A 19,111-nucleotide genomic window follows, 5' to 3' on the forward strand; every position below is an offset into this window, starting at 1 on the left:
AAATGTCCACCTTTCCAATCTGAACTGTAAAGAGAACTTGCTTTATCAGTTCTCACTTGAAACTTCAAGAAACTTCCCAAGAAGATCAAATCTGATGTATGGACTAGGTTAATAAATTTCTTACGAATTGAGCTAGTCCAAGTGAGGAAATGACAATCCCAGTTCCATGGCGAATCCTATATGCTCAAGAAAATTTGCCAAAGTTAGATCAGGCATTAGCGAATGTACATCAGCCATCTGTGATGAAAAGGTCATCTTTTTCTAGCATAAGTACAGAAGAACAGTTTGAACAGATCTCAATTTATTTATTTGAGTTTACAGTCAGCTTGCATTGATGAAATCTGAAATCTACCACCTCCTCTGTTTTAAAGTTACTTTATTTACATTTAAAAGTAGTTTTCAGAGATCCTAATAAGTGAGATCTTTGATATCACTGTTTAACCACGGCCATTATGATTCAGACTTGCTGTACTATGCATACAGAGAGGGCTGACCAACCTGTGTGGGTTCTTCTGTGTCGTTGTAACTCATCGCTCCTTGTAAATCGCTTGCCACAAAAAATCCAGTTGCATACAAATGGTCTTTCACCAGTATGCCAGCGCAGATGTGCTCGAAGATGAGATGTCTTGCCATAAACTTTTCCACATCCTTCAATATGGCAGATATGTTGTTTCTTTTTTCCTGGCTCATTGCTACCTCTAAAAAGATCAAATTTAAACAGGTAAGTAATTATATTCTAAAATATTATTAACTATTAGGAAAAATATTTCATGCTAATAGAGACAATTATAAACCCCTGTCTAAAAAGAAATATATAAACATACTTTCTAATAGAAAGCATTAAAAAATGTAGGCAATATAAGAAAATCTCATCCCCAAATGAGGCAAACTGATAAGAAGCCTAAATACGTACTGACGAAATTTACATTTACCTTCCTTCTCCCTCTCTGCAATTAGGACATGAGCAGGCAACCCTTCTCAGTCTCTTGCCAGGTTGCACTTCCTGGTCAGAAGCTTGTTGAGCTTGTTGCAGCTGCACTTGTGTTATCTGATCAGGACTAACAGCACCAATTGCTGCATTAGCGATGCCACCTACTGCTACAGTAACAGGAGCTATTGTGGCTTGCTGTACTTTTACTCCATCCTGTCCTTGCTGTTGACCTGTAAAATAAGAAAGTTCTTGTACCTTTTATTAGTCCTTTCAATAAGTAAAATGCACAAATAAACTTTATATGTTTTATAGAACAAATCCACCTAAAGTTAAGGGAAGCCACAAAACAAATATTAAATCCAGTCATTTTCCTGAAGCACTACCAGAGGACTTACCTGCTAGCTTAGATAGCCCTGTTTAATGTAATCTGTTATTAGAGCAGTACAAGACTGCAAATTACTGACTGATACTAAGAAATGTGAACTAGTTTAACAAGTGTTTTCTTTTTCTCAAAAGCTGAGATAAATGAGAAAACATTAAACAAAATCTTACACAGAAAGATTGTTAATTCTATTGCCAATTAATATCTCTCTAATAACCTTTGAAAACATATCTACATTCAGAAAACTACAATTAGCTAATTTTAAAAGCACCTACAGAATACTTTATAGCACATACAGAATTGTCACTTCTCCTACAATCTGTCCTGAATCAACATTGAGCCACAGGAACTTTCACAAAGAAAAAGAAATGTTGCAGGACTAGACTTGAACAAGCTAGCATACCAGGGCTTTGTTGATTTTTTTTTTTCCAGGATTCTCCACCTGGGACAGGGTAATCCTGGTTATACGTACAAACTGGGGGACGAGAGGCTGGAGAGCAGCCCTGCGGAAAGAGATCTGGGTTGATGGCAAGTTGAATATGAGTCAACAGTGTGCCCTGGCAGCCAAAAAGGCCAACCGTGTCCTGGGGTGCATCAAGCACAGCATAGCTAGCTGGTCGAGGCAGGTGGTTGTCCCACTCTACAATGCACTGGTGCGGCCCCACCTCGAGTACCGTGTGCAGTTTTGGGCACATCAATATAAGAAAGACATCAAACTATGAGAATGTATCCAGAGGAGGGTGACCAAGATGGTTAAAGGTCTTGAGGGCAAGACTTACGAGGAGTGGCTGAGGTCACTTGGTTTGTTCAGCTTGGAGAAGAGAAGGCTGAGGGGTGACCTCATTGCAGTCTACAACTTCCTCAAGGGGGGCAGCAGAGGGGGAGGTGCTGATCTCCTCTCTCTGGTGACCAGAGATAGGACACATGGAAATGGTATGAAGCTGCATCTGGGGAAGTTCAGGTTGGACATTAGGAAAAGGTTTTTCACTGAGAGGGTGGTCGGTCACTGGAACAGGCTCCCCAGGGAAGTGGTCATGGCACCAAGCCTGTCAGAGTTCAAGGAGCGTCTGGATGATGCTCTTAGTCATGTGGTTTAGTGTTAGGTAGTCCTGCTAGGAGCAGGGAGTTGGACTCAATGATCCTTATGGGTCCCTTCCAACTCGAGATATTCTATGATTCTATGATTTTGTTTTGCAGAAGGGAGTATGTTTTCAAGGAGACTGGAAAAGCAGCCTGACTGAATCAAATGGAATTCTAAGATTGACTTGATGAATTAAGAATTCAGTTTCATTGCATAAGTTCATTGATGTCATTGGCTTTCTTAATCAAAGGAAATCAGGATTACTGTCTTGATATTAAAGCAAAATAAAGACTATTCCAATATAGGTAAAAAGTGTAGTTTCTTGAGCAGCAGGGTAATATTATGTTTGCTTAAAAAGTTAGTACTATACAGTTTAAGAAAATAATGTGACAAACTAAATCTGACAGATACGACTTCCAGCCGCAATCTGACAACACTGAATGCCAGTCCTGCCAGTAACAGGAATGGGACAAAATATCATGAGATGCTGCCATTTTCAAAAACTCAGTGCCTTCATACAAATGGGAAATAAGAGGAAATACTACCTACTTATTGAGAGAGTGTAATGACCAACCAGAATTCCTTAGAATAGACTATAATATTTTAAGACTTGGAAGGCCTCAGTATTGAAGCATTAATTTAAAACTTAGAAATCCCTTGGAGGTAGCATGATTCAGAGAGATTCAAATGGATACTCCAACTTACTTCTCAAGCATCCGTAACAGACACCATCAATGGAGATAAGACTGAGAAGAACACTCTCTCTGAAGTCTAAACTGCCTAGCTACCAAGTGAGTTCATATACAACACAGCATGGGATAATGACTACTTCATTCGCATGATTGCTGAGGAGCAATATATGCTATCTTGTATAACACCATGATAACAGCCATAAATGAAACCTAACACACACCACTTAACACCACCACATACACGCAGATAGGTTAGGACTAAAGAACATGATATACAGAGAACCTCCGAAAGTGACTTGACTGTCCTCTAACAGGCCACGCCACTGTTGGCTACAGGAAATAGATTAAATCTGTCTTGTGCCTAGGTCAGTACCAGGTTATTTTCACCAAAAGCACTGACCACATTTTCCCAGTTATCTCTCTCGGTTTCCATCTGGAACTTGCACCTGATCTGCCTAGATATGAATAAACATGATTTCCTTGTTTTCTTAAGCAGGCCACAAATATTGACAGATGCTAAGTACTTTCGGTTCTCTGAAAAGCACAAGGACAAACCCAGAAGAGATAACATCTGAATCCCACTTCCTGTTGGACAGACAGCTATTAAAACAAAAAAAAAAATCTAAAAAAAGTCTGGTATTTGCAGCAGAGGAACCATAGAAAAAGAATTACAGGCTTAATCTTGAGTACAGAGCCTCTATATGTCTAGGATAGAACAAAGGCTTTCTTTTCAGAATAGCTACGTAGTGGAAATAAATTTATTTCCCATATTCTAATGGGAAAGAAAAGCAGTCATGAAAATCCTTGAGGGAGAATATGATAGGGTAAGGAGAACACTGTGGTATAAATGCAAATAGTAATATCTATTTGGGTCTAACAGTGGCAGAAGAGGACAGAAGAGCTTCCAAAGACAGTGCCAGTCCAGGGACAATTCCTTGTCAGGCTGTTAAGCTGCTGAAGTGCTGACTGAATGCTATGAATAGCCAGAGTCAAAGGCGGCTGATCATTTTTGTTATATCTAATGCTCATCTTAACATGATAATGTGATTGCTTGTGTTGAAAACCAGCTGCAGTTTTTGGTTAGCCAAAGGTAAATAAATTAACAGGAAGAACTTGCTCAGCTTGTAGTCTTTCACAGAGCACAAACCACTCTCCTGTCTGTTAAACAAACCCAAGATGCAAACTCCTTTAATTCACAGAGCAGCACTATAATGACGACTCTACAAATGGTTACTGCAAAAGTTAAAGATGTAACAGATATTAGGGCCACACCTACTGCAGCCTCTCATGCTGTTTTCACCATCAGTCATGTATTCAAGTACATTAATAAGAATTATCCTTTGTCACTACAGCCTGCTAGAGGGATGACTCCATCCATGTCACAAAGTCCTATTTGAGCAAAAAAGTCCTGGAACCTAACCAGTCTGTGGTCAGAACACAGATGAAGAGCATAATTTTCTCTCAATTTTCCCCTTCTCTCTGATCTTCTTGAATTGATACTAAAGCTTCAATGCAACTTTCCCCTAGGCTGCCAGACCAAGGCTTTCCAAGTAAGATGTGAATTGAGGCACTTGAACCCTGAGGAGGACGACTCCATTTTTCACTCCATGACTAGTGCTACAGTGATAAATGTCCGGCACCTGACTCTTGCTGGATCTGACCAATCCACATTTATGGGGAAGCCTGTTCAGCATTTCTAAAAATCCAATATATTGTGCTGTTTCAATATGAACCAACTTTCAGTCTCTAAGTCATGAGACAACCAACCACACAAGGGTCTTCTAATACTTCTTCAGAATATCAAGTACCACTGCTGACACATACTTTATCGGCTCCGAACTTTCCCTCCCCGATGGGAGGACCACGCGTATCTTGGAGTATAGGATACACACTACTGAGCCGCAACCTTAATCTATTTATTAAACATAATATAGTGATACACGTGAGTAGAAATTCTTCACAATAACTGTAAAGGTGATAATAAAAACACAAGAGAAAATGCCAAAAGTAAGGTTGCTCAGGCAGACAATTACATTATCCATATGGTTTCAGTTAAACAGTAATTAAATGACTGCTCTTTAGACGGCATTAACAAAGTTATTACTTTTTCTAATGTGAATGTTGATTTTCTTCTTTAAATTAATCTCATGGAGTTGTTATTTTAAACTCTGTTCCCTTGTATTCCACTTACTAAATTCAGAACAGAAGGTTCTGAAACTCTCAAAATATCACACAAATATCCTTATTTAAAGATCCAGGCCACAATATTCAATAGGCAAATCTCTACTTTTTGAGGTAAAAGAGTAACTGAAGGAAGCACACATATCTGATAAATATTCTTTGCCAGAGATTTACATAGTCATCAGAAAACACTGGAAAGTTCAATAATGTAACTCCTGGACTTAATTTTTGTTTTGAACTCCTGAAAGAGCATTCCAACAAGCTAGTACACTAGTAGCATACAGGACAAAGAAATGCATCTGTTCTCATTTTAAAGTTGTTAAACATAAAATTCTTCATTCTTGTTCTTTGAGAGTAAAATGAATGTATTTTAGACCAGTTGAAAAATCTTTTCTCTTGAAGAAAAATCAGAAAATTTTCACAAAACAATTGACAGAACATGCCCTGGTCTAAACTTCAAAGTGAGCCTGCTGTAGTCTTGAGTTGTATGGGATTTTGATTTTTTAAACTACATACTAGAATTCACTATGCATCACTAAGGGCTTTAACTTTTACATCATTTATACTTATTAAGGGAAGATAAAGGAATTTCATTATTTCTTAAATCAAGTTTACTGAAGAAAAGATACTGAGGAAAATTAACTGTTGATATGAGCTTGTCAGCAGCCTACAAAATTAAATTGGGGCAACTTCTAAAAGTTTATAAAAATGAGGATTTTTCAATAGAGAGGATCTAGATACAAATTAGCTTTTTGATTTAAACAAACCCTGCTTATTCTGAAAACAGGTGGCTGAGATATTGTTATCCATACAGGAACAGAATGATCTCCTGATACTTTCTAGATGGAGAAAAAAGACCTATTAAAAATAATCGATATGACTTCTTACTAGTGGCATTAAAATACCATTTAAAGCCTCCCAGAAATTCTGCTACAATCATGAGATCACTTGACATTACTTCTTCCTGACATACTCCAAACCACAAGACCTGATATCACTATACTTCACCATTCATAATCAAACCTTTCAGTAACAAGAACTCTCATGTTTGAAAACAGATTTCAGAAAGAGGTCTAAAGAGATCATTGTATGAGGGAACAAAGTCACACGTCAGTTCATCTGTTATTCTATATAAGTTGTCAAAGCAGTCACTGCATATTTACACCTGCTTTTAGAAGATAAATTTTTCTCAAGTTCCCATGATTTCTTTAATAGTGATTTCCTGAAATTGTGAAACATTCTTGATTAACAAAATCATCACTGAACTTGTGTATGACTGAATTTTGTTGTACATGCTGTCAAGTTACAACAAAATGTTAGTGTGCAAAATAACACTGATACCAACTACTCCGGTGCATTTCATTTTCTCTCAGGTCTAAGGTCCCTCTTTCTTTTGGATAGTAACCATTTATTTGACCACAGGACAACATGCAAACAACAAGGCAACCTGATATGGTATTTATTTTGCAAATCAAGAGCAGTAAGACTCTCATTGCAATATTGCACATATGACTATAACTGAATGCAATTAAGAATAACATTATAGAAATTTTTAAAGCTTCTCAAATGGAACCTGCAGGATTTTAGTCCCTAATCTTTCCCATTTAAGCAGTTAAGTAAATGCATTACTTATTATCACAAGATATAGGATTATCAAGATAAAGGATTGCACATCTTTTGTTCTTCAGCACCACTTACTCAGCTTTCCAATTTTGCAGTAAAACTGCATTTTAACAGTTATAACTCATATATGCTTCCCCATATACCTGAGTCTGTAACACATTCATGCAAAAAAACCTCAACAATTTTAAGTAATTACTATGAAGCCAAATAATATATATGTGTCTCAATCAATTTTAGGCTTCAAAGCTAATCTGCAAAACAGTAACTCCCATAACACCACCAGGATGATTAAAGAATGCTAATGCATGGTACCTAGGAAGTACTTTCCTATAGAGTGATTGACCACTGAAGATCATGGTTATTAGGCTTGGCCATCCATCATAAGTCAAAACAAGTTTCCTTTTACTACATATTGCACCTGCATTCCTATTCTTGTTCACCTGAAGTAGCAAGCATGAAAAACTACTCCTTGAATAGGGCAGAAAGGGAAGAAAAGGACTTAACTTTAATGATCCACATGGGAGAAATCATGGGAGACAAGCTTTACAAAAATGGATCTTGGAAAGAAGATAAATTTAAGACTAAGAAAAGGACACTTCTAGTTTCTGGTACTTAGTTGCCCAGAACAATTTGTATAGATTTCCTGTTGCTGTTGTGCAACAAGCATTCAGCAGTCAAAAAGATGACAGCATTAATGACAGAGAGTTATCTCAGTAGAGGGTTATCTCAGTAGCATGCACCTTACTGCAAAATCTGAGGAACACTTTGCAAAATGTACCTAGAGCCAGACTGGCTAATGTTGCAAAAAAGAAAATTTGTTCAACTACATATTCTAAAAATGAAAGAGAAGGTTGCAACTGACATCCATAATTCAATGTACGTTACTAAAGGACAGCTAAGTAAAGTTAACGACAGCCTGCAGAGTTCTGAAGCTCTACAAGCATCAGATCTGATGCAGCAACTCACCCATTCAACATCTTACTGATGCAAAGCAATGGGGAACAAGAGGTTTCTCATCTCCCCTTCCCCTGCATACACCAACTATAGTCAGCTTGCAAACATCCTTTACTCTAAATTCTTGTTCCACAATGACATACAGATAATTTATGATAATATATACATATATTATAAATAAATGTATTATAAATAATATCTATTTATATGTATGTATAATAAAAGAGAATACTTTGGTTAAGATATAGCCAAGATTTTAAAATTTAAAAAAAGTCTGTGGCAACAGTTCATAGGCAGAGACCATGTTTTTCCAAACAAAATCCACTAGGAAGGAGGTTTCATGCTGAAGAATGAAATGCAAATCATGTCTTAAAATTAAATATATGTGGAGACAACAGTGAGTTTCATTATTTACACAGAAGACTGTGATTCAGTGCTACGTAAATGGTACGCAGACAATTCTGCCCTCTCTTCTACCCTGAAGCAGTGGTTTATAAAGATTTATGAAGAAACAATACGTGACAGAGGAAGAATTCCCCAGAACAGGAACTGTACAGGGCAGATGCAAGGGACCTACGTCAAATGGCTCAGTGTGTTCAAAAATTACTGAACAGCATCATAATTATGCTTCACTTCCGAGAAAAAACACCACTTAAAAGCATGAGATTTAAGGCAGTAAAAAGTAAGTTTAAGGGTTTTAAACACCTTAAAAAACCCTGAAGTCTTTTTCATTTTGTGCAAGAATCTTATTGGCAACACAAAGACAAAACAATGCCCAAGAAGTTTCCTGAAGGTACTTTAATGACTTTTCAAAAATTAAAGGCTTTACCCTAGTGCTTTAGGACAACCCGAAGTCACTTCAGTACTTTTGAGACAGAAAAGAAGTTTTCCCAGCTGGTAGTAGTATCTTTCATTAAACTGAAAGCCAGTTTTCTATTTATTACTTTATTAAACATAGGAAAGAGCTACCACAAATATAACACAGAAAGACCTGTACAGAAACAACATTAAAAAAATCAACCATGGAGCTACAGTTTCACAAAATTCAGTCTTGCACAACCAAGTAGAGGTTTCAGTCAAAGCAAGGCAATGCCTCTGGTTGTTCTGGATGCTGTGGCTTCAAATGGGAAGAAAATATGGTCAATTTATTAGGTATTCTAAAGAAGGAGTTGGAATCAGAAAAATAACTTGTTATACTACTGCTAAGGCAAGAGACCCTTCCAAAAAAAACCTGATTTTCATCATCATTGAAAAAACAGTGAAAAAGAAAAGTATATTTAGGATGAGTGTTCAAGAATACTTCTCTGCAGATGACACAAGTAGTTCCCTGGGTACTGAACCTTAGAGCACATAGATAACTGAAAATTCAAGTACCAACTGTGCTACAGAATGTCAGATGCACTGCATGGAAACTAGTAGAAGATCTAAGAAATTGAGATTTTTAAGTTTACTTTTATGGAACATCTCCCTCTACCCCATCACCCTGCCTCAACTCTCAGGTTATTTTACAGCTTATAGCCACAATAGAACACGGCCCCGTTCTTTCTTCCTTTAACTCTGAAATAGGGATAGGACTAGAAAGAAACTTTTTGACTGTTATTCTCTACAGTCTGACTAGAGGAGCTCATCAATACATGACAAACTGTAACCAAAAAAATAATTCAAATGCCTCTCTTACACACTTCTGCCATATGGAAACTAAAATACTGGTCTCAGGAAGTGTGTTTTTCAACATCTCAGTTCAATTTCTGTATATTGCCATGGAAATAGTAATAGCCTAATCTTGGACAGAAGGAGCCTGACATGAAAAAATGCAAGCTAAGTTTCCAGTACTCTGTGTGGGGGGGAGGGGAGGGGTTGACTACAGTTTAGCTAGCTTACATATTTTATGCTTGACTAGAAGGTTCATTAATGTCCTTGAAGTAAACAGTCTGGCTATATGAAGTGTTATCTTCATATTGATCAAGATAAAAATAAATACACATCTATGCACAGGAGGGGTTAGTTAGGTACATACATGGAAAATGGAAAATCCTTTCAACAGAAAGGAAGATAGCTGACTTTAAAACTAGGTTAAGTTGCACAGCAGTTGGTAAATTTATTCAGAATTAAAAAAAAAACACTGGCAAGGTGATTAAAAGTTCATAAAACATGTTTAAAGACCTTTTACAGTAAGACTAAACATGAGACACAAGCCTTGGTTTTGTAACAGCCTATGGGCAGATAGGCTCACCAATACGAAGACTTATTTGTTTATTAAAGATGTAAAAACTGCAACTCTGTTACAGCCTTCATCAGGCAAGGACCAATAAAGCTACACATTATAGAATCACAAAAGAAGGGCCATGTAAATCTCCAAGATCCAAATCCTTAGAAGTTCTGCAATCTTCTTCTGTAACGCTGTTATCCCTATAAAACAGTACGCGTAATCTTACCTGGTCTTCCTTTTTGGTTCAGAACAAACTTCAGAGCTTGATGTTTTAGTCAGAGTTACTTCCTCATGACCAAAGAAACAAGAAAACCAAGGCCCGTATTTCTTAAGACTTCAGTATTTTGCTCAAGGGAAAAGTGGTCACGTCATCACTTGAAACTACTCTATAATTAAGGAAATTCAGACTTGTACCTAACATATATCCCAAGTTCATTTTGGCAGAAGGATATTCACCGATCATTTTCTCTTTATAACAAAATGATATTAGTCTGCCATTCTATTAAGACTAATTACGCATATTGGGATAACATGGTTTACCAATAACCAGCTGATTAAGGTATGTGACTGTTAGCCACTGTCAGTAGTATTAAACATTACTCGAAACTCTGTTCTTCAGAATGGATGCATATAGAAATCTATATAACTATAGCCCAAACTAACCTAAGCGTGTGCTGAGATGCTACATTTCTCAAGAGACTGCAGATGTCCAGAGCTATTGTTTTGCTGAAAGTGTCATGACAAAAGCAAAATATTCATTATAAAAATTACATTTTGTTATGCAGTCCTGACTACTTGCAAAGCTACTATGCTACAGCATATGAATAAAACAACTTTTATTAACTAAATTGTCCATTAAAATCACTGACCATTGAAAAATGTAGTTGTTTTTCAATAACAACATTGTTTATAATTGAAATTAACATTACCCTTAGAACATGACATCTCATTCCATACATAGTTAGATTTTTCAATAATCACCATTGCCATTAAACATTTTTAATATATTAAAACAGTAATAATTGACTTATCTACCAGTACCAAAATCATATGAAGCTAAGTACTCCATAATTTAACTTACACAGAGGAAGCTATTGAAATCAGATTTTGAATATGCTTCTTGCCACCCCCTAACCCCGGGTGGTAATGGAAGAACAAGAAGGTTGGCTTAGTGCGGATCTAAGCACCCTTAAAAAAAAAAAATACTAACAGGCTGATGAAGATGTGCAGTTTGCTTATTTGACATTTTCTGAACATGAAAGTTCAGCCAATTCATTTCCTGCTTTATATACTCTGATTTCTGACAATAGGGAATGAGAGAGGGGATGGCAAAACCTGGTATTCTCGGAGAGCGCACCTGTATTCATGAAACATTTTTATAAGACCACATACTCTAGTAGGGAAATACAATTTTACTAACATTCTTCTTGGAAGACTTAAGAACTTACATTTAATTCTTGAAGTTAATAGCATAGAAATGGCTCATTAGAAACCTGTTTCACCTCAAAATTATGAGCAAAGTTGGTACTTGAAATGCTTCCCCTTCCCACTTTCTCTAGAAGTAATGATGAAGTCATACCTTGCTACTCACAGGTCAGGCAGAAAAGGCTTGTTTCACTGAGGCATTTTTACCAGGTTATTCTCCATAGGCAATTTAGCTGAACAGGTAGATTGTGCGTTCCTTATGCATCAAATTCAGCAACAGTATATTGATACTTTATTTTTAAGCTACCATCACCAAGGCAAACATTTGTTTTCACCAGCATTGTTTGTTGTTAAGCTGTTCCTGCCACTATTTTGAATTTCAGTTTAAGAAAATCCCACAAGCAAAGCAATTTTGTCATTAGAAGGCTAAATGCTTCTCCTACAATTACTCTGAAGCATTTGAAAAGGATGCCAGTGCTATAATATTTAGAACACTGTGGTTCTGCAACAATTCTCAGCTCAAGGCCACCTGAGAACAGTTGTAACTGACCTTTCACGACTTTGGAAAAAGTATGCTAAATTTCTATACTCCTCCCAACTATACCCTCAGAATGCCAAGTAACACACTATGAAGTAAAAAAAACTAAGAAAAAACTCCTGCATTTTTTCTGGTTTTGTGCAAAATAACTCAGTTCTTTGTACTTATCTTTTTACTGCAGATTCCATAGCTTGCAGCTTGTTTCTTTCAAGGTATTTGCTGCAGCTTGCTTGCCAACTAACATCCAGGGAAACACTGGATGTTATTCAAAAAAAAGATCATGCAACCACCATCCTTCAGATCCTTTGACTTCCACCCTTGGTATTTATTTTTGCCAATTTGCTTGTATATACTGTGGCTATTTTAAACCCTTTTCACCTTGTTACCACCTACAGGCATACCTCCTTGCTTAGCCACACAACTCACTGAGTTCTGCTTCTACACATACTATTACATTAACATGAGCAAGACGACCCACAGGTTACATGTTATCACAAAAATGCATTTTCTTTCGTTCAACAACATAAGTGTAATATTCTAGGACTTCAGACTAAGCACCTTCCCCTCCCTCAATAACTAGCATATGTGATAGAGATAATAGAAGACCATGAGTGGTATAAAGGTGAATCAGATCATTTAATTTTTCATAATACAGGAGATTGAGAACATTAAATAAAAATGTGTCTTACACAACAATTAAGACACAATTTATTGCAGACAAGTATTGAACATATAAAAAATTTACACAGACTCACGAAAGACATTCCCACAAGAAAAGAAATTATTAAATATAAAAAAAAAATATAAAATCCCACTTCTGGCTCAAGAAGACTTGAGCTGCAGATCACTGAATGGTGGGAAGAGTATCCAAGCAGATTATTCTTGTATGCATCACCTGCAGTCAGCATCAGACAGGGCCAGAACCACCTTTGACTCACATTCATAGAATGGTTTGGGTTAGAAGGGACCTTTAAAGATCATCTAGTTCCAACTACCCTGCTGTGGGCAGGGACACCTTCCACTAGATCAGGCTGCTCAAAGCCCCATCTAACCTGACCTTGAACACTTCCAGGGATGGGGCATCCACAGCTTCTCTGGGCAACCTGTTCCAGTGCCTCGCCACCTTCATAGGGAAGAATTTCTTCCTTATGTTCAATCTAAACCTACCCTTTTTCAGTTTAAAACTGCTGCCCCTTGCCCTGTGACTACAGACAAGCCATGGTAAAAAGTATCTGTCAGTCTTTCTTATAAGCCCCTTTTGTATATTGAAGGGCTGCAATAAGGTCTCCCCAGAACCTTCTCTTCACCAGTCTGAACAACCCCAATTCTCTCAGCCTTTCTTCATAGGAGACATGTTCCAGCCCTCTAATCATTTTCACGGCCCTTCTCTGGATCCTCTCTAACAGGCCCATGTCTGTCTTTTACTGGGGACCCCAGAACTGGACACAGTACTAGAGATGGGGTCTCAAGAGCAGAGAAGAAGGAGACAATGACATCCCTCGACCTGCTGGCCTCGCTTCTTTTTATGCGGCTTTTTATGCAGCCCAGGATACGGTTGGCTTTCTGGGCTGCAAGGGCACATTGCCGGCTCAATTTTTCATCTACCAATATCCCCAAGTCTTTCTCCACAGGGCTGCTCTCATTCCCTTCATCCCCCAGCCTGTATTAATACCAGAGGTTGCCCTGGCATATGTGCAGGACCTTGCACTTGGCCTTGTTGAACCTCATGAGGTTCACATGGGCCCACTTCTCAACCTTGTCCAGGTCCCTCTGAATGGCATCCCATCCCTCAGGTATGTCCACCACATCAACCAGCTTGGTGTCATCTGCAAACTTGCTGAGGGTGCACTAAATCCCACTATGGCATTAATAAAGATACGGAAGAGTACTGGTCCCAATACAGACCCCTAGGGACACCACTGATTACTGATTTCTATTTGGAGATAGAGCCATTGATAGCAACTCTTTAAATGTGGCTATCCAGTCAATTCCTTATCCATCTAATAAGTCCATTCATAAAACCCATCTCTCTCCAAAATTATTGTATGGGACCGTGTCAAAGGCCTTACATGAGTCATGGTAGATGATATCAGCTGCTGTTCCCTTACCTACCAACACAGTCACTCTGTCGTTGAAGGCTGCCACATTAGTCAGGCACAATTTGCCCTTTGTGAAGCCACGCTGGCTGCCTCTAATCACCTCTTGTCACCCATATGATCTTAACATAGCTTCTAGGAGGATTTGTTCCACGACCTTACCAGGCACAGAGGTGAGGCTGACTGGTTGGTAGTTCCCAGGGTCCTCCTTTTTATCCTTTTTAAAAATGGGTGTGATGTTTCCCTTTTTCCAGTCACTATTCCCGAGTTACGTGCATTTAATCTTATGTATCACTTTATTCCTGCTTAAAGAATTTGGTAGAATGTTTCAAACTCCTCTGCAAAGTTTGAACCAGAATGATAGTAATATCTACACAACGTCTTCAGTCTTTGAACCGCAAGTCATAAAACTAGTGACTGTCACAGAAGAGTTACTAAAGAAAGAAAGGGAAGAGAAAGCCTTGAAGTTAGGATGAAGTTGGATCCAGACAAATGAGAAAAGGCACAAGAAAGCAGAAGGAGACCTGGAGGTACTGAAAAATTGCATAACTACTAATAGTAGTGCAATGAAAGCAGCTGGTCAAAGAGAAAAATGCCTTAGTAACTCACATTACTACAGAGTATGAAACAGAAGGGCAAGGTTCGTTACATTTTTAAAGTGCCCCAATAAGAACACTTGGTATTGGACTTCACTGTCATTAATAACTGGTTTAGAGTCCACAGCACATCCCTGCAGAAGCCTTAAAAACTCTCCAGTTCCAGTATTGCCAGGCAACAGACTGTTCCACCGAACACAAGTCATTCCTCCAGGTTATTTTGGTGGATGAACTCCAAATTCCCCATAATTCAGGCTATGTCACCACTCATCTTAAACAAAATGGCTTGAACTTGACTTGCAAGGTGATGGAATCTGGTAACTTTTGCCTAAAGCAACTAAGAAAGCTTGGACTAAGTATACATAAAATACAAGTAATATTTTTCACTATTGTTAAAACAAAAGTCTCTCATACACTTTTGTATGGGACAAACACCTTCATCATGTTGTAACAAAATTACTTCAAGATGTATAATTAAGGTAGATACAAGTCTGATCTATTACTTTTTTTTTTAATAAGAAACAGTGAATAATTCTGAAAAGACATCATCACCACCACCACCACCACCACCATTAGATTCCCACTGTCAGCAAAAACGATGAACAAGTTCAGAAAAAGCTTGCAACCTCTTCTGAAGGCTCCAGTGAAAGAAATCCTACAGGCAGAACACAAAACCTTTACAGGGAAGCCATTAAACTGTAATGAAACGCAGAGTATTAACTGGTCTGTTTTATCTCAGCCCATATTCTTCAGCATCCACAAGTGTTCACATTCCGTGCTATTCCTAAAATAAATATACTCCAAGCCCAACGTGTTGAGGGACAAATAAACTTAATCCACCAAAAGGAAATGGTTTTTATGAACTATATATTTTTCTTAGAACCATCTAGTACTAAAACAAGTTCTTTCCACGTAGTTACTTATGTTGTCAATTAACACATCTGGACAAATAAAAGGGCCTGAAAATAAGCTTTAAAAAGGCAAAGGATACCTTATTTTAAGAAGGGGATGGGAGGCAGCAGGGGACAGGAATCCTTTGAACTTGCATCTACAGCTATCACAGCAGAAGCCTTGAAAAAAAGGCAAGGGAACTGTGGAGTACCTGCTTGTCCCCAAGCTCATAGGGGCTAAATTCAGGAAGTCACCACCTATTAACATTAAAGACTATCCCATTCTACAGGGAATCATGTATAAAACAACAATTCACACAGCACAGAAGAAATGCAGTTTACTTTGTACAGAACTAGCTTGCTTAAAGGCCGTGACAGGTACTGATCTCATAGCAAGGCAGGTATTTGTAGATGCCTGCATGTTCAAGTAAACATGGTTGCTTTTACGTAGTCTGTTGTTTGATTAGCTCTTAATTAAATAATTGTTTAAAGATCTGTTTTAAGGCTCAGATACTTAGTTTCTATCTTCTCTTCCAGCTTTCTTCTGTACATTTAACTACTCCTTTGACTGACACTTTGTACATCTTCTCAGCAAAATTTCACAGAGTCAGAGTGGTGTAGACTGGAAGGGACCTCTGGACATCATCTCGTCCAACCACCCTGCTCAAACAGGGTCACCTAGTGCAGGTTGTCCAGGACCGTGTCAAGACAGCTTTTAAATATCTCCAAAGATGGAGATTCCACAAACTCTCTGGGCAACCTGTGTCAGTGCTTGGTCACTCTCACAATAAAAAAGTAATTTTCCTCTACATCATTGATATTGAATGAGCTCTCCCGCAGGCCAGAAAGTGAAAGTGAGAACTTCTCTGCTTTGCCCTGCTTTTTCACCACACACAACATACAACCCAAAGTGTGATACTTACCAAGTGCAATGTTTGAACTTTTAACTGAAAAACACAACAAAAAAACCCAAACACACTTATTCATCTTCCTTGGTTTACAGTAGAGCCTACACACCTTGGGACCAGAAACTTCGAGTAACAAAGGTTATAAAAAGCAGACCAAAATATAATATTTACTTGAAGATTTTAATATTTTTCTTCCCAATGTGAAATTTGTCTCTTTTGGAATTTAGAATCTGTTTGCCAAAGAAAAAAAAAAGAGGCTTTCCCAAAATAGTTCTATAGCTTTTACTATTTCATTTACTACTGAAAAACTAAGAAAAAGGTACCTAAACTACCCTGTTGTAGAAATAACTAGGAAAACCAATGTTCATGGAACAGAAATACAACACAAATAAAAGAACAGTTATTTCAGACAAATACTTATTGTGATGTTTATTTTTCCTGAAATTCAGCTGGCTTGATCAGTTGGGTTTGCTTGAAGGACAAAGTAACTTTTTTTTCCTAACAAAGTTAGAGCACCTGAATCAATGCATGGGATGAGTCCTTCACTCAGTCTTTTCCCTGACACTTTCTGGGCATCCTCCGTACAGCTCATTTTCAACATCTACTTCTACTGATCATTTGTATCTGGAGATTCTACTGATCTCCAGAACTCTCCACTTCTGGAGAGTTCAATTAATGTACAAAAGAGTTCACACCGGCAAGCTTAGCTACTGCAGAAAAAGAATGGAAATACCAGTCTGCGGGTCTTGAGGTAAGTGAGTGGTGAGCGGTTTATTTTTTTAAAAATGTTTCCTGGAACAATAATAGCAAAAAACACTTCAAATAAAAACCAGCAAATCTGAGGAAGTTAATAGCCCTGATCAAGACAGCTTATTCCTTGTAAGTAGCAAGCAAAGTTTAGATTTCAGCATGTTTGTAATTTCCTATTTCATAATCATTCTTTCCTTGAATACTTAATATAGCATTAAGGACTGCACATCACACTCTTCACTCTCCTTTCTACGCTAACATGTCTCCCATTCCCAAAGTGTAGCATCAGGAAGTTTCACAGGAAAGAAGTAGAGATAAATAAGAGAAAGAAATTCTAAGTAATCTCTCACATTCTCGAAGTTTGTTCTTTCTCTATAACCTCAAGCCTTGGGAAACAGAAATAGTACCTTATATATGAAGGAATGCAGAAAAGGTTGGAGGATTCACTGCTGCTAGCATAAAATTATAAGTGCTACAGAAACAGCCATAAGGCCTACTTGAATTTTAAGAGGGGGGGAAAAAAAAAAAAAAAAAAAAAGGTGGAGGGGAATTCAATGGTCACAAAGCTTAACTTTAGTTAACATATGAACCCTGTATGACTAAGGCTTGGCTTCTCCAGGACCATACTTGTGACTCATTCCCCTTCTTTCATCCTCAGTTACAAATCTCAATCCCTTTATTTTCCAAAAGGCATCACATGCGAGCAGAGGTGCAGTCAAGATAACAGAGCAAGATGATATTCAGATGCTCTTGTTATAGTATCTATTAGTGTGTATTAAACAGTTGTACATCATTAGTAAGCAGGAAAAAAAAATGCATGCAGAAAGGTTCTTCCTGCACCCCCAAATCTAGGCTGTTCCCAAAGCAGTCTTCCTATGAAAAGTCCCCTACCAAAGCAGGAACTTCTGTCTAACAACAGTAGTCAACCAGCACTTTCCCATCAAGGAAAAATTTTTCCAAGGCAAATTGGATGGCAAGATATTGTAGCAGCTGGTCAGCTCCAGCTCACTGAAACTTCTTTTTTTAACCATTACAGCTAAACACAAGGTCAAGATTTTAATTCTGATTACCCAGATTAACATTTCTGTAACGCTCCTCAAATAAGTTTAGTAGTCCTCAAGTAGGTTTAATGCATCCAAACCAGCTCTTAGTATTTCAACATGGCATCAAGTGCCGAAGAGTACCATAGCAGATGAAGTTCTCCCAATGGCAAATTTATTATCAAACTATGTTTAATCTCCTCAAAAATGTTTCAACTAAAGGGAACAATCCTTTGCCTGGTTAAACATTTCTCATCTTAGCATATGATTATTAAAAAAAAGATTAAGATTCAATATGATACTAACGTTTGTTTATGCAGACTGGACAGTAGTTAAACGTGAGTTTTCTCTTACAGTTTTATACTAAAAACCTGTATCTATAGTCGGGTTGCTCTTAAGAGTTTATTGTAGCTACTACAACAGAAGACTTTTACTTGTATGAAATAAAACCAAGCTCATGTAAGCAGTTATCGGACTGGCAGAGAGAACCCCTAAATCAAGTTTTACCTGAAATGTTAAAAGTTTGCAACTTATATATAAGTTGCCCTTCTTGGACACTGCAGAGACCTCGCACAGAATTTACTTTAGAACTAAGCTCTGTTATCCAGGCTAGAGCCTTTTAATAGCTACTTTCCCAACTATTAGACCAGCATAACTAAACAGGCATTTCATAATACATATCAAAAGTTCATCAGCAAGTACTGAGGTACAGTTGCCAGTTGTTTTTATTTTTTTTAAGAAGACAAGTCACAGGAACTATGCTGTGCACAAGCTTAACTTATTCCACTCAATCTCTTTGCAGAACTCAATCTTTT

General features: G+C 37.7%; 1 protein-coding gene across 3 annotated transcripts in view; it reads right to left on the bottom strand.

Annotated features, from left to right (window-relative positions):
• SP4 (Sp4 transcription factor) overlaps positions 1–19,111 on the bottom strand; it is a 52,800-nt gene that overhangs the window by 3,900 nt on the left and 29,789 nt on the right. For all 3 annotated transcript variants that reach the window (XM_072854160.1, XM_072854159.1, XM_072854162.1), the window contains 2 exons: positions 933–1,161; positions 499–698 (listed from right to left, as the gene is read on the bottom strand). In XM_072854160.1, coding sequence (XP_072710261.1) covers positions 499–698; positions 933–1,161 — 429 coding nt within the window. The remainder of the gene's footprint in view (positions 1–498; positions 699–932; positions 1,162–19,111) is intronic.

Source organism: Ciconia boyciana, chromosome 2 (assembly GCF_034638445.1).
Source record: "Ciconia boyciana chromosome 2, ASM3463844v1, whole genome shotgun sequence".
NCBI classification, from domain to species: Eukaryota; Metazoa; Chordata; class Aves; order Ciconiiformes; family Ciconiidae; genus Ciconia; species Ciconia boyciana.